The sequence below is a fragment of the Sycon ciliatum genome, chromosome 1 (genome assembly GCF_964019385.1).
Source record: "Sycon ciliatum chromosome 1, ocSycCili1.1, whole genome shotgun sequence".
Taxonomy (NCBI): domain Eukaryota; kingdom Metazoa; phylum Porifera; class Calcarea; order Leucosolenida; family Sycettidae; genus Sycon; species Sycon ciliatum.
The window spans coordinates 19,869,798-19,883,744 of record NC_088643.1 but is presented as its reverse complement, the minus strand read 5'-3'; the positions used below and the strand labels follow the sequence as shown (position 1 = coordinate 19,883,744).

The 13,947-nt window shown below is 46.0% G+C and overlaps 2 protein-coding genes across 3 annotated transcripts in view; both read right to left on the bottom strand.

The window, feature by feature from the left end:
- Positions 1-2,674, bottom strand: part of LOC135817104 (protein unc-80 homolog) — a 72,389-nt gene extending 69,715 nt beyond the window's left edge. For both annotated transcript variants that reach the window (XM_065330226.1, XM_065330234.1), the window contains exons 1-2: positions 2,360-2,674; positions 610-661 (exon numbers count right to left, since the gene is read on the bottom strand). In XM_065330226.1, coding sequence (XP_065186298.1) covers positions 610-661; positions 2,360-2,403 — 96 coding nt within the window. In that variant the 5' untranslated portion in view covers positions 2,404-2,674. The remainder of the gene's footprint in view (positions 1-609; positions 662-2,359) is intronic.
- Positions 2,675-6,224: 3,550 nt separating this feature from the next.
- On the bottom strand, positions 6,225-13,659 carry LOC135817095 (aspartate aminotransferase, cytoplasmic-like). Its single transcript, XM_065330216.1, has 9 exons — positions 13,299-13,659; positions 12,984-13,165; positions 12,175-12,286; positions 11,853-11,965; positions 10,670-10,774; positions 9,565-9,715; positions 9,183-9,348; positions 8,145-8,287; positions 6,225-7,412 (listed from the first exon to the last, which is right to left on the bottom strand). The coding sequence occupies exons 1-9, from the start codon at positions 13,405-13,407 to the stop codon at positions 7,249-7,251; spliced, it is 1,245 nt and encodes a 414-aa protein (XP_065186288.1). The 5' UTR covers positions 13,408-13,659; the 3' UTR covers positions 6,225-7,248.
- Between the last annotated feature and the right edge of the window lie 288 nt (positions 13,660-13,947).

Sequence of the window (13,947 nt, the reverse complement as noted above, 5' to 3'; positions counted from 1 at the left end):
CTTATCATTATTCCCATCTATGCCTGACCTTAATCCCAATGCCGTTCCCTTTTTTCCGGGTCTTTTCACTCAATCCCGTAGTAACGTTATCTGCCAGATGAGTAGGCTGTAAGAACACCTGTAGACTGCTATCACCAAGAGCTTCAAGTTGATAGTGTTTGGGTATGTCCTTGTTGTTTTCCTCTGCCTACTCCATGGTCAGTGAAACTTAAGGGTAAAGTACCCTCCGAGCTCGGTATAACATAATTATACTCTGGGATGTAAGGTACTGTTTCGGAGAACCGCGCATTACACTATGCCAGTCGCTTCACCTTGGTTATACAGTTGTCAGCATCTCGGCTATAAAGCACTGATGTCTACAGCCCGTTGAAGGCACGTATAAAGTACTGATCTCTACAGCCCCTCGAAGGCACGTTACACTGAGGTTTCACTGTATAGCTGTCGAAACCCAGGTGAGATAGGAAGCCTTATTTGGGGCCTATCTATGATCAGTAAATCTCTTCAAAGCAAGTAGCAGCCCATGCCAAGGCCCACTTCATGCAGCTTTGCCAGTCACTGATAGAAGGCGGTGTGCAGCGCAAAAAAAAAAAAACAAGTCAGATCCCTTACCAAACAGGCACCATCCCAATCCTCGCGCACAGGACTGTGTCCAAGTAGGAAGCTGCATACACACAGACATAATTATGCCCATGCACAAATACACATACACACACACACACACACACACACACACACACACACACACACACACACACACACAAGCACACACACACACACAAGCACACACACACACATGCACACACACACATGCACACACACACACACACACACCCACACACACACACACACACACACACACACACACACACACACACACACACACACACACACACACACACACACACACACACACACACACACACACACAAGCACACACACACACATGCACACACACACACACACACACACACACACACACACACACACATGCACACACACACACACACACACACACACACACACATGCACACACACACACACACAAGCACACACACACACACCCAGGCACACACACAAGCAAACACACACAAGCACACGCACACACACACATACACACACACACACACACACACACACGCACACACACACACACACACCAACGACATCAGACAAACCGGTCAATAGGGAGGTTTAGTCCCACGTAATCCGTGGGTACTTTACGTGTGTGTACCACGTGATACTCAGTGACCCACGTACAGACGTTTTCTGATTCACGACATACCGTGTATGGAGGCTCACCCACGTTCCGCCAGAACGTGGGTGAAAATCAGAATGGAGCGCATTGTGAGAGCTGTGAGGGTGCTCAGCTGAAGAAGTTTCTGAAGCACGAAATCAAAATATTGGATGAGCTTCTTAGGCCCGGGTAGCTTCGTCTTTGACCAGGTTTGGGCCTTTCGCTTCATGTTTTTGTTTGTTCCGTGTGACTAAACACAACATTGCAACGTGGGGGCCCTTCATCCACTTTACGTGGATCACCCACGTACGCGTTTCCGTTACGTGGGAACTAAACCTCCCTAATGTAGCTCGGAACGGGAAACGCTGCAGCAGCTGCTGGCAGGATTCACAGCACCCAATTCAATTTACTCCGATGCGACTGGAAGACGAAAATGGAGGCTGCAAAAATAATACATTTTCTGTAATGACATGTACAGTTACAGCCTGTTACTGAGCGGAGCTTTGGGGTGAAGAATGGATTTTGCGCTGACAGTTAGATCATTGACAGAGGCTGTGTGCTCAATTTCGGACTACACAGGAGTGCGTGGAACATTGCTTCCGTTGTGAATCAAGGCTTTATCGAAAGCCTCTGGGGCCTAAGTGCCTTAGAGAATCCTCAAGGCATTGCAACTCTCACCGCATGCCAGCACACGAGTGTAGTACTTCGTGGGTTGTTTGCAGAGTGATACCTAAAAGCCATCTGATTGTAATCCACTGTGTTCTAGTTGTAATCCACTGTATTCTAATTGTATTAAATGCACTGTGTTCTAATACTGTAATCCACTGTATTCTAGTTGATATCTATTTTCTTGTGTGACAGCTATGGTAGTTAGTACTTATGTGATGATGGAGGTGTGATGCTAGGAAGAGTATGTAAAGTCTCCCCTAGACTAGAGTGTGCTGCAAGGCTCTGTCCAGGATGGGAAGTTCAGGAACCTATTTACAGCTTCAAGCAGTGCATTATAAACGAGCCTACCCCCAATGCACCCTTCAACCATTATTCATGGCGCTCAGTTGCCACGCGCTGGTTGGGTACCAGCAGTATAACAAGTATTCAAGTTCCTAGCTACTAGCATGCACTTACCTCAGCTGTGACCATAAGTGTTGCTGCACAATAGTCAAAGCCATATTCTGACTTTAGCACTCATGACTGCAAAACGAAATCCCACGTTCGGCCACAAGGCCGCAGGCGCGGAAGCGGTCCGGCTTTCCACCGAAACTAAAGGGTTTTAGTATTTGGTCTTAGTAGGTCCTAGATCCCTGCGAATCACAGCTAATGTGTGCCTGAAGTAATGGTTCCCAAGTCTCCAATCGTAAATGACTGTTTGATCGAACTCTGCCATAATTTTCGAACAACAAAGTTCGGAGTAATTTTGTTTGCCTCTGCAACCACTGCATGCGCTCCGTCACTGGCTGCAGTGCAAGTGTGTACCTGAAAGCGCGTCATGCGTACAACACAAAAGGTCACGTGGCATGCGTGCACGTACGAGCTGCCTGAATACCATTTGAATACAGTGCTAGTGCCTATGTCCGATATGTTAGTCCTAGGGCCCATTTGAAATTTCTCACTTTTACTTGACACATGTTTGCTAACATGGATTTTATGATCATTCTTGGATGGTTTTTGCCTCCTGAACACGATGGCATAGGTTTCGATTGCCGAATTGTGTCCGAACATGGTGAAAAACATCAAAATAGAAAAAGGCCGTTATTACCATGGCAACCTAACTAGAATTGCTCCTATATCCATTTTTACTGACACGTATATGGCCAAGTAGCACCTCATTTTGCTCAGAATAAGCAGTAGATACAGTACGGCGACAAGTACTGTACTTTTACAGTGTCAAAACAAAATTTCCAAAGTGCAGTGAAACTTGGCTATTGGACATGTACATGTACATTACATGTCGCGTCGAATGTTAGCATTGAGGTACGTGTACATGTATGTGCAGCTAGCAGGTACAGTGGTCCCTCTATAATCCGGCACCATTTGTGCCACGGAAATCTGCTGGACTAGGGAGGGTGCTGGATTAGCAAATTGGATTTACTGCTGCAATGTGCAGGAAGAGGACTTTTTGGCTACTGAAAATTGTGCTGGTTTATAGAGGGTGCTGGTTTATAAAGTGCTGGATTAAAGAGGGACGACTGTACATGAAACTATTTACAGGCATGCATTACTATAATTATCAGACTGCAAACACGAGAGAAGCGTCAGACGGTTCGGCGTTACACTTCAACTGAGAGAATAGGTATTGTAACCCAAGTACTAACAGGAGAAAGAAAAGGTGGTAGGAAACTGTCAGAGTCTAAGGAAAGAAGTGCTTAGGACAGTTTCAACCTGAACTAATTTACTCGAAGTACGTGTAGATAATACGATAGATCTTGCAGCAATGTATTAGGGACAACACTACTTGTATGCGATGGCAGTGCTGTAACGAAAAAATGATGAAAATGAAAATACCAAAATCCTTTGCATACTATTATTATAACAGTCCAAACATTGGCTAGCTTGTCACAATACTTAAATGCTTTGAAAAGACTTCAAGGCTGCAGTTGGACAACGCTCACATGTGAATAGCTGCAGTTTAAAAAGCTGATCGATCCCAACATTGTGATGCGAATACTTTCGCTTCCATGTGTTTCACTTTAACTGAAGTTGTTCTTCCGTCTGAGCTTTGGAAACTCTACGCCGTACGGCTGAGCCCATCTCTACTCCGCCACCTACACCATCACTGTTGGCTCTGCAGTCACGGACAATTCTTTAGCCACTAGTACATGAGGCAGTATATGAACATGTTTTCCCTCTTCACCGCCGCTCTTGAATCGCATCAACTACGTGCCTTGATCAGTTCAGGAGAGACAAGCCATGACATTGGACATCGGACTCTTTCTTGCAGTTAGTGGTTTATAAGCATAACTGTAGTTTCACACTGCCTAGGCCCAGCCATCAAATTCTGTGACAAGGAAATGATTCTTCTACTACTGGTGTTGCATATTGGGATAGGTTACCTCCAGGTACTCGGATTTCGTTTTTGTAACACTACACACCACATAGCTACTCCCTCTCACTGCAGCATGGCACTCCTAAGGCAGCTGTCCTAGAGCTGTTGAGCTGGTAAATAGGCTTTGTGCAAATGGTAGCTGATCACCACGGTCGGTGTGTTCAAATCATGGTACTGACACTAGCCGCTCGTGTAGATCAAATGCTCGTCCACTGTAACACCTGTGCAGCAGTACTCACAAAGTAAATGCCTTCACTCCAGCCCGATGAAGTTAGCCAGGTCTGAAACTTTCCACGGTTGTAGATTAGTCCTATGTCTATGAATAGTTACAACTGGCTTGGCAAGCTATGATGACTTTCCCCTGCTTTCCACACATAATTGTTGTGCTGCTCCTTGTTGGAATCATGCCTACTTTTCCGGGGAGCCAAGATGACATTGTAATGAAGGTTCTGCTGAATTTAGCATCGATCCATTCGTGGACGTCCCGACAGCAAAAGCGCCAGCGAGTCAATGCAAAACTTTGAAGAAAGTGTCCAAACGAGGTAACACATTTCTGGTATGTCACAACTACACTACTTGATGCTCAATCTTTCCAACTCTCGCACAAAATCAGTGTACGCGTCGGTTCGCATCCTGTGTATGTACGGTGTTACTATAGCTCCTGGCACATAAAAGGGTAAAAACTCCCAGGTCCAGTCTATATAGTACCGAGAAAGTCTTGAAAATGCTTGAATATAGCCGATGAGAACTTAGTTTTTTCGGCAATTTTGTATTCCTATCGAGGGTGATTTCGGGACCTTTGGACGCGATTGGACACGCCATACTGGGCCAAGATGCTCTTGAAGACATTATCTATGAAATAACACCGAAACATCCTTGTTAGCCAACATGTGTCAAGGCATGTATTTTAGAGGTCGATTTTTTGAATTGGCCCCAGTACTATGTCCGGTTTTGGGGGACAAGACGTTCAATCAGAATCATGATCAATGCCTAGCCCAAATTTGCCGGCAATTCTTCCAGCAAAATATCGAAATTTCCCACGAAAAGAAATTGCTGGCAAATTCCGAGCAAAATATCGAATTTACAGAGGATCCGGGTGTGTTTTGGCAATTTTATTCAAATTTCTTTGGTTTCATTGGGCCAACGTAGTTCTGAAGTAGCTCGTGCAGGTTGTCAAGGGTACATAAATTTGAAATGCATTTGAAATCATGCTACAAAATCCGGAATACTGACACCATTATAAGCTTTGCTTTCCTCATTAGAGTCACCATCCACTTTTATCAAAGTAGACGGTTCATTCGAAGCCATTTTTGCCACAAAGCAGGAGCAAAATGGAGCAAAATATCGGAAACGAAAGGCAATGCCAAGCAAAATATGGAAAGTGCTAGGGCAAAATTTGCCGGCAAAATATCGAAGCGCCCCGAGCAAATTTGGGCTAGGCCTACTCGACATACATAGAACATGATTATGACGTGTGGCATGTGGAGACGGATGTGCCACATCTCTCACTGCAAGTGGTTCCAACTTACTACTCGTACGATCAAGAGTATAATTATACTCTTGGTACGATACAACATTATGACTGTGTGGTCATCAGAACACAGTCAGGTAATTGAAATAATGGTGTACTGCAGTAAGTAAAGGTGGAAATTTCTGGACTCTCAGACAGCAAAACAAATGCAGAAGCACAGGGCGCAGTGTCCTGTGTTTGGTTATGTATATCGGGGTAGACCTACCCTTAATTGCTGGGGGTAATTTGCAGTACAACCGTGCAGCACAATCACATACTAGCCATGGGCGCGTGCACGATACCAAGAGGCAAGAGTACATCAACCTCTCTTTTTTTGGTTTATGTACTCTTGACGATACAGACAGAAACCGGCTGCCTGAGCAGTCGCAGCACAGCAGGCTTCGCTGCACACCAAGAAATGAACAAGCACACACATGTATATCACACCGATATATATTCTCGGAGACCCCCTTGATTTAGGATTCCGCCTTTGGGGAATCCCTCAGATAATAATAATAATAATAATAAACACAAGAGCATTTTGTGGAGTGCAATTATATTCTTATCCGTGTAGCATTGCACCAGGAACACATCCCTGGTCCGCACCTCGCAAGTAAATGAAGCTGAGAATAGCTGCCACGCAATGGTGGCGAAACTGAAGCTGCATGGACATGCCCGACCAGCAACAGAAGGAGCCCGAACTGAAATCAAGAGCTGTAAAATAAAACCCATACAGCGGGCTACCAGAATGGCCACGCGTAACAGCATGAGAAAATTATGAAACACCGGAGCGGAAAAGGCCAGAATGCCAAAACGGCAAACTGTAATTAATGACTACCACAAGCGTGGCGGACTTGGGCAGGACACCAGCATCATCGACCCGGTAAGAAGGACATGAAAGGAAATGGACATCAACTACATAGAGGGCATTGGAAACATCCGACCCAAAATCAGGTTGAATTATATAAAATATTGCCATAAATAGAAAAAAAGAAAAAATATCCATAAAAAAGCACTTATAAAAACCCGAGAAACGACTAAACATCTGTGGACCGTCTAAGACCTATTACATGTGTGAGAGAGCACATTGACTAAAAGGAGGGAACAGGCAACTGAGACACAAACCAGTGCCAAGTTCCGGGAACAAGGACACTATGCAGGGGGAGAACGCAAATATACTTCAACTAAAGCTAACTCCACGCACGCACGCACACACACACACACACGCATTCGCACAAACACGCGCGGGGTGGAGAGCTGTCACAGTAAAACAGAAGATAGATCAAGATAGTTAAAAAAGAAAAGAAGAAAAAGGAAACGGACCCATCGGTGAGCCGCAGGACTAAAAAATAATGCACAGCATTGCTAGACTAGACGGGAAGGGCAAGGAGAGCGGAGTCATGGAACAAGTTTGGGGAGTGAGGGAGAATAAACACAGCGGTCACACAAAAAAAACACAGCTTACAAACGACCGTTGATGGTCGGCGAGGAGAACCTCCGCACAGCATCATCAATCGCCTTGGCAACGTGATCGAGATTCCGCTGCGTCAGGCCGCACATGTTGATACGGCCCGAGCGCAGCATGTAAATATGATACGTTTCTTGCATGTAGTCACACTGTTGAGCTGGACAAAGAAGAAATACGAATACAGGAAAGAAAAGAAAATGAGCACAGGAGGTCAAGTCATAGTTGTTCATTCTACAACACAGGTGATACATGTACTGCAATGCCGCGTAAAAAGGATGGGCTTATTCCTGTAGAAGCCAATGCCAGTACTCGGCTTCTGTTCAAATCAGGTTTACATTCAAACCAGTGATTTCGATGTCATTAAAGCCGGTTTTATGTGCCATCTTTAAAAAAAATATTTCTATGGTGGCGGTCTATATGGGGTTTGTATGGGGTTTGTATGAGGTTTACAGGCCCAGTATAAGCCGCCAGCATGATGGGCAAGTTGACTGGAAGTCTGTATGAAAGGTCAGCATAAACACTCATATGAACACGAAACTCCGAGTTACGAGAAAGATCTTTGGTCTCTGTTGTTCTGCCTTTGTGTAGTACGCTCTGCCCATTTTTGAGGTGTTGAGCACTATTTGCAGCAAGGACCCCAGAAGGACCCCAGACACTTTGGCATACTGTAAAACATGTAATTTTCGGTGTAACTTTAATTTCGGTGATTTCGGTAGAGAAACAAGGCACCTAAATTTAAATTACACCTAAAAGGCACTAGAGTATCCACTGTATGTGAAGGGAACGTTGGTCACCTAATTCTAAAATTACACCTGAAACCTGGCAGGTCCCTGCCACAGAAATTCTAATGCACCTAAAATTACAATGTTTTACAGTGCACACAACTTACGAGATAGGCCAGTAAACGTAAACATCCCTTTCTGGTCGACAATATGATTCCAGGCACCGGGTGTTTTCAATTGTTGCAGCTTGGAATACAGCTGCTCGCGCATCAAAATAATGCGATCTGTCATAGTCTTTAGATTTGCTCGCCTGGAGAGAGAGAGAGAGAGGGAGAGGGAGAGGGAGAGAGGGAAAGAGAGAGAGAGAGAGAGTGAGAGAGAGAAGCAGAAAAAATAAGACACACCAACACATAACACATGAAAACACTCGAAGACTCAGCGGGTCTTCAAAGTAAGATAGTGCAGAACAAGAACGAGTACATTACTGTGTCAAGCGCCGAAGAACTGGGGAGTACAGTTCTAGCCTAGCTTGTTCTTCATTTTAGCGAACACGGCCGATTCGTTCTTATTCGATGGTACAGTCTTACATGTACCGTAAAGAACCGCCAGAGCGCCCCACCATCTCGTCCTTTCGTGGTCGCATTGTGGAAGTGGTATCCTGTCTCAGGGCTCTAGCCAGGTCAAAATAGTAGGAGGGAGGCAGGGAAAACAGTTACTCCGTAACCCATTTTCTATTTTCAAAATAACTGTCTTGCATTGCGAAATGCAACGTACGGGGCGAACACCTGACTTCACCCCAGACAAATGTGCCTTTATGAACCCGCTAGTACCGACTATCAACTGCATTTTTCGTTGAATAGCGGTAAAATAAGTGGGGGGGGGGGGGGGGGCACTTTTTCACAGGGGTGCACGCAAACAGAGTAGGGCTACACCCCCCCCCCCCCCCCCCTGGCTAGAACCCTGTGTCTATAGGTCATACAACGTGAACCTTGTACACACATTGCACGTGGTGCAGTCAATCCGTACTCAATTTACGGACACGCGCTCCACACAAAAACCTGCTAAGTGTGACCCTTAGTACGCTACCAATGCTTAGTAACCACTTCACGGGCACAGAACACCTGCTATCGAGATAGGTGGTCTTTCTACATGGAAATGTACGCTTCCAAGGCACCAGAAACAACTTTGGAGCAGGGTGAACATACCATTCCGCCTCGTACGCCTTGTTGTTGAGCACGGAAGCAACAATGCGAGCACCGTGGTTGGGTGGATTTGAGTACATGCCACGAACAATGATCTTCAGCTGGCTACGCACGGCGATGGCCTGATCGGGTGACCGAGTCACAACGGTGATATTACCAGCGCGCTCATCTACAGCAGAGGTGCAAGAAGGCAGAGAAATAATACGCCATGATTCAACAATGGTGAAGCAACGTGCTCCAAAACAATTCCAAGGAATGTGCTCATACCTGTAACTAGAAACCGCCTGCAAAGTTAAAAGGTTGCAGACTCGGGGAAAGGCCTGATTTGGGATATAGGCACACGATCACATGCACTATGCGCAGTCTCTTGTTGAGTTGAACTTACTGTAAAGGCCAAAGTTCTTCGAGAACGACTGAGCTGCCATGAACTCCACATCGTTCTCAACAAAGATGTGCACAGCCCGGGCATCCACGTCGGGATCGCCAGTCACGAACCCTTGATACGCACAGTCGAAGATTGTGAAGTGATTCTTGGCCTAAAGCAACAATGAGGACAACACAACCAGGAGTAACACAAGCAAGAGCACCACCAACAGACAAACATTGTTAGAATACTGTAAAAGCCATTATTCTATCGAGGCGCATATATAACGATTTCCCAAAATTGACTAGTTTACGTGTACGAAAGGTAACGATTCTCACTCATTCTCAACGCTCAATAGGACAGTATATGTATCGAGTTCTGTATAACGGCTTTTATTTCAACGACAGATTTCTCCTCGTTAACTCGATAGAGTTAGCACTTCGTTATATATAAGGCTTTTACAGTAGGGAAGCAACCAGACACACTCTACTCACACAGGACAACAACAGATACTATTGCGGCAGAACGGAAATAGGCATCGGAACGCAAAAGAAAACATAGGTCCATTTCAGTTCAATGAAAGAAACTGTGAAGGTGCAGTACAAGTCGTGCCAATCACAAATAGCTAGAATCACAGCTTTCCAACTACTACAAGACAAGGACATCTTCGACACAGGTCAACTGTCTCCGTAATAGGTTTGTTAGGTACCTCCTCCCGTACTTTCTACAACCTTTTCCAGCTGGCCAGTAATGCTGTATGCACCTCGTACGTACTCACCTTTTGTTCTGTTGGCCTGAGTAGCTACTTGCGCGCCCATATTTGCCATAGCTACCCAGTCCCTTTATCTTGCACTTTTCTCTCAAACTCGCTCTCTCTCTTTTTTCTCATAATGTAGTCGTATAGTTCGTCTTCCTCTCCGTCTCTCTGTCTATAATAAATGTCTTCCCACTACTAGTGCCTGTCTTAAGTTGTTCCTTTGTGTCTGGGATGACAACTCCTTTTTGTGACTCAACAGGTCTACAACACAGGCTTTTAATCCAAAGCAAGCATGAACAGCTGTGTCAGAAAAGCGAATGTATGGGGTTAGCGAATAGCAAGCACTGTAGTGCAGCAAGTGACCTGTACCTTGACTATCGCGCAGATCTCCTGCCACTGCTCCGGACTAGGGTCGACACCAGTGGGATTGTGCGCACACATGTGAAGCACTACGATTGACCCATCATCTGCATTCTGCACACCAACACCAACCAAATGCGCGCGCACGCACACACACACACACACACACACACATCAAGCAGAGCACACATCAAGCAGAGCATACAGCACAATATGCATGAACGCAGCTGAGCGCAGAGCAGATAGTAGCCAGATACCCAAAGTCTTCAAAAGAATACGAGACTCGTACCAACGTAAGCACTTTTAAAATACGAGTGAGATACTGATACGACTCAGCACTATTTGCGAATACAGCATAAGCGTGCTTACATGGTGGACTGAAAACTGGTCTTAGCAGGCAGGTAGCCTTTCTACTGTATAAGTACAAATTTTCGTTCACGAAATCTTTCGTCAGATCACTCCACCAGCAGGCTTGTTACGTACTAAATTTCGTTTTTGGTCGAGGTCTGTCACCCCGAATGTTCAGAATTTTTTTTAGTTTGGTACAAACTTTAGTTATTTCGTGCCCCTAACGAATATAGTGAAAGTTTAATAATTCCAAACGAAAATTTGTACTTATACAGTATACACTGATACAGGCTCCAGGGTATGTAGAGGAGGATCCAGTGCCTGAGACGGACGATCTCTACAGGCAGATACAAGTACTTGAAGTAGCGGCAAGAGTACATACCCCCCCCCCCCCCCCCACCCAGAGGGTGCAACGGCCGATCCAGCTCTGCATAGGGTCTCGGTCGAGCATAATCGGATCTTTGCGTCATAATACCGTATAGAACTGATTTCGGGCACGTCCTGGTCGTGAGCAGGACACGAGATCGGTACACATAATATCACAACCCCGTAGCACCCGTACAGTTTGTGCATTCCAGTGCGACTTTTCTTCATCAAGAAGACCCCAGACCCGGGGACTCTCGACCCAACAAAGGTGCACTGCCTCACCCTGGTGTGGAGTGTACGCATGACATCAGAACCGACCCCCCCCCCCCCCCCCCCGACCAAGACCCTATGCAGGGCTGGATCAGGCGTTGCACACTTTGGGGGGTTATATACTCTCGGGGGTGGCTTATTGCAGAGATCACCGACAACACAGGTGTTCTGCTGCAGCAGAAAATTCTTTCTCGATACAAGGACATACCCTGAGTGCATCGGCCATTCCCTTGAAGTCCAGACCTTTGGTGCCCGGATGGAAGTAAGGATAGGTTTTGACATCTGTGTAGCCAGCATGCTTGAAGATAGTCTGGTGATTGGCTGCACAGAACACACGGCAAAAACCGAAATCCATTACACTAGGTTCAAAGAGTTGGTGGACAAGCCATTGGCTAGCCACCCTCATTGTAAAATCAAGTCCTTGGGTTCGTCCAGAGGCACTCTCGCAATGCCCCCCTCCCCCTCCATTCACACAATTACAGTGCATTTGACAGGTATGGTCAAGGAAATAATGAGCAATGGGTGCTTACACCATGTTGGCGCGGAGATATACACAGTTTTGCCTTGTGGATAGAAGCGACGTAAGAACTCCGCTGCCAACCTCAGTGCACCCGTTCCGGAAAGCGATTGAACACCACAGACCTACATTGTGGAAGAGGTATGAAGACAGGAGCAAACACAAAATTAATATGACATTTGTAGCAAACTCTTTTTCTTTCGGGAACGAACCGTATCCTGTAGGGGGGGGGCATGTAAACAAAGTATGTGCACACATGCAGTCAAGGGCAGTATGGCAGACATGACATGACGTGTTTTAGGGTTCTAACTACATGTACTTCTAACCAAAGGGGATAGGGGGCAGCAGCACCCCATGCTCTGATGGCGCAGCCCTCCCCCCCCCCCCCCCCCCCCCTGTGAAAAAGTGCTGCCCCTACTTCTTTGTCGATTTTTGTGTTTTGTTCACACAACAAAACTGCGGCCACAAATCGATAGCTCCGGTGTGCGCTATGCCCGTCTATACGTTGCACCACGTGCGGCACTACAATACTAGAAAATAGAAAAAATATTGGTGGACTGTTTTCCTTAACCTCCCCCCATCACACACACAATAAAATTATTATTTCCACTGGCTAGAAATCTGCTTGATACTTGTATGGTGCAAGTGCATTTCTGTTATAAAGAACTTCGGCTACGGAGAAATAGACCATGGTGTTTGCTACATCAGGTCAGGCGTCAGCTGTACATCTAATGGCACAATTAAATATTAATTTTTTCAATCAACATCAATGGAACAATCAACAGTGCACTAGTAGTACGGCCTACACTCCACCAAACTCACGCGAGACTCCAGCACTGCTTTACTGCCCGATCCCAGCAGCAGCCGGGACGCTGCATCAGAGTAGGACTTCAAGCCATCTATGGACAGGTACTCATGGTTCAGTGTTTCGTCAGCAGCCAGGGCCGTCTCCACGCTACGCACCACTGGAAGAACCCAAGGGTTTCCCTCATCCGTGCGATATGCTGAATAGCACAGCAGTAACAAACATGAAAGCATAAAAAGAAGTCACTGGCTGGCTCACCGTTGTGATGGAGCATTTCCACTATCAATTCTAAATTCTAAAGAGACTATAGTGCCACTGAGTGGAGGACTCACCACCAACTCCAAGATTGCATTTTTCGGGAGATGTATCGTTATTGTAGGCTGTTGTAACGTGAAACACCGCGTCTGGGGGTGCTACCGCGACGTCTTGAAAGAACGACATTCTCTTACAACTTGCCTTCGCCTCTTTTCAACATCTGCTTTACTGAAATTATTTGATTTGATCCAAGTAAAAGAGACAATGAGTAAGGGGCACGCCAGCTTGAAATACACTACGAAATACACTTGGTTTTCTCACACTGCTGAACTAAAGACATTGCCGGCAACTGGACCAGCCTGGCTTGCATAACATCTCCTGTCAAAACAGATTCGCCTTGGTAGCCGACCATGGCAAACGCCGAGCAAGAATGTACAAAATCCAAAGCTAATTTTGATCCACCCAACAACCATGCAAGCAAAAGCTGGGCCCCGCACGCACGCAGTTGTAGATTTGCGTAGTACCGGTATGTACATGCATGCATAGTGATCGATCGCGTCATGTCCGCGGAGTCGCGGACCACGCCAAGTACACGTGCACGCGAACCTTGCATGCGCCGATCGCATGCGCAGTCAGTACTCGTATAGTACTCGCGAAGGACTAAAGGGACCCTCACTTAATTTTTTGCCGACTACCCGCCAAAAAACACATTTCGACACGCGTGTG